Below are 757 nucleotides of genomic sequence, written 5' to 3' on the forward strand. Positions count from 1 at the left end.
GGCGTCCACGGCGCTGGCAGCGGACAGACAGACGCGAGGTCGCAGTCCTTCACGCGAGCCGTCCTCCCGCGGGCGGCGGGCAAGAACACCGCGTCGCGACAGCGGATGTCATCCCGCCACTGAAGGAGCCGGCTCTGGGGTCGTGCAGAGACGGGGGGACCGTGCACGTGTCGCTAAGGGAGGGAGGCCCACAGCGACAGGGCGCACTCTGCGCAGTCCCATGACGTGACTCCGGGAAAGGCGAAGCTGGCGCCGGTAAAACCGTCCGTGGTTGTCGGGTTCGGGGGAGGGGCCGGGGGAGGGGCGAGCAGAGGGGGACACAGGGTTTCCGGGCAGCGGAAGTGCTTTGTATGACACTGTACTGGGGGACACGTGTCACTGCACATTTGACGAGACACCACCGAGAGTGAGCCCTCACGTCAGCTGTGGACTCCGAGTGACTACGTGTCGCCGTGACACACGCACGGCCTGGTGGGGATGTTGGTGACGGGGTGGCCGTGGGGGGCATTTGGGGAATCTCTGTGCCTCCCTTCGGTTCTGCTGTGAAGCCACAACTGCTCTGGAAAAATATTTTTAAAATCTCAGCGTCTCTCTGAGTCTAAGACTCGAGGCCCCTAAGGGAGATAAATTTGCAGGTCACTGGGCCACAAAGGTCCCCACCTGCCTTCAGAACAGCGAGGACACTGCATGTCCCCAAAGCTTTAAAGATAATTCTCGGAGGCGAGGGCGCGGCCAGCCCCCACCTAGCGGGAGCCGG

General features: G+C 63.0%; 1 protein-coding gene across 1 annotated transcript in view; it reads right to left on the reverse strand.

Annotated features, from left to right (window-relative positions):
• FRMD1 (FERM domain containing 1) overlaps positions 1–757 on the reverse strand; it is an 18,299-nt gene that overhangs the window by 9,306 nt on the left and 8,236 nt on the right. The window contains exon 3 of the mRNA XM_011377478.1: positions 34–173. Within this exon, the coding sequence (XP_011375780.1) occupies positions 34–173 (140 nt within the window). The remainder of the gene's footprint in view (positions 1–33; positions 174–757) is intronic.

This window comes from Pteropus vampyrus, unplaced genomic scaffold (genome assembly GCF_000151845.1).
Source record: "Pteropus vampyrus isolate Shadow unplaced genomic scaffold, Pvam_2.0 Scaffold312, whole genome shotgun sequence".
Classification (NCBI taxonomy): Eukaryota; Metazoa; Chordata; class Mammalia; order Chiroptera; family Pteropodidae; genus Pteropus; species Pteropus vampyrus.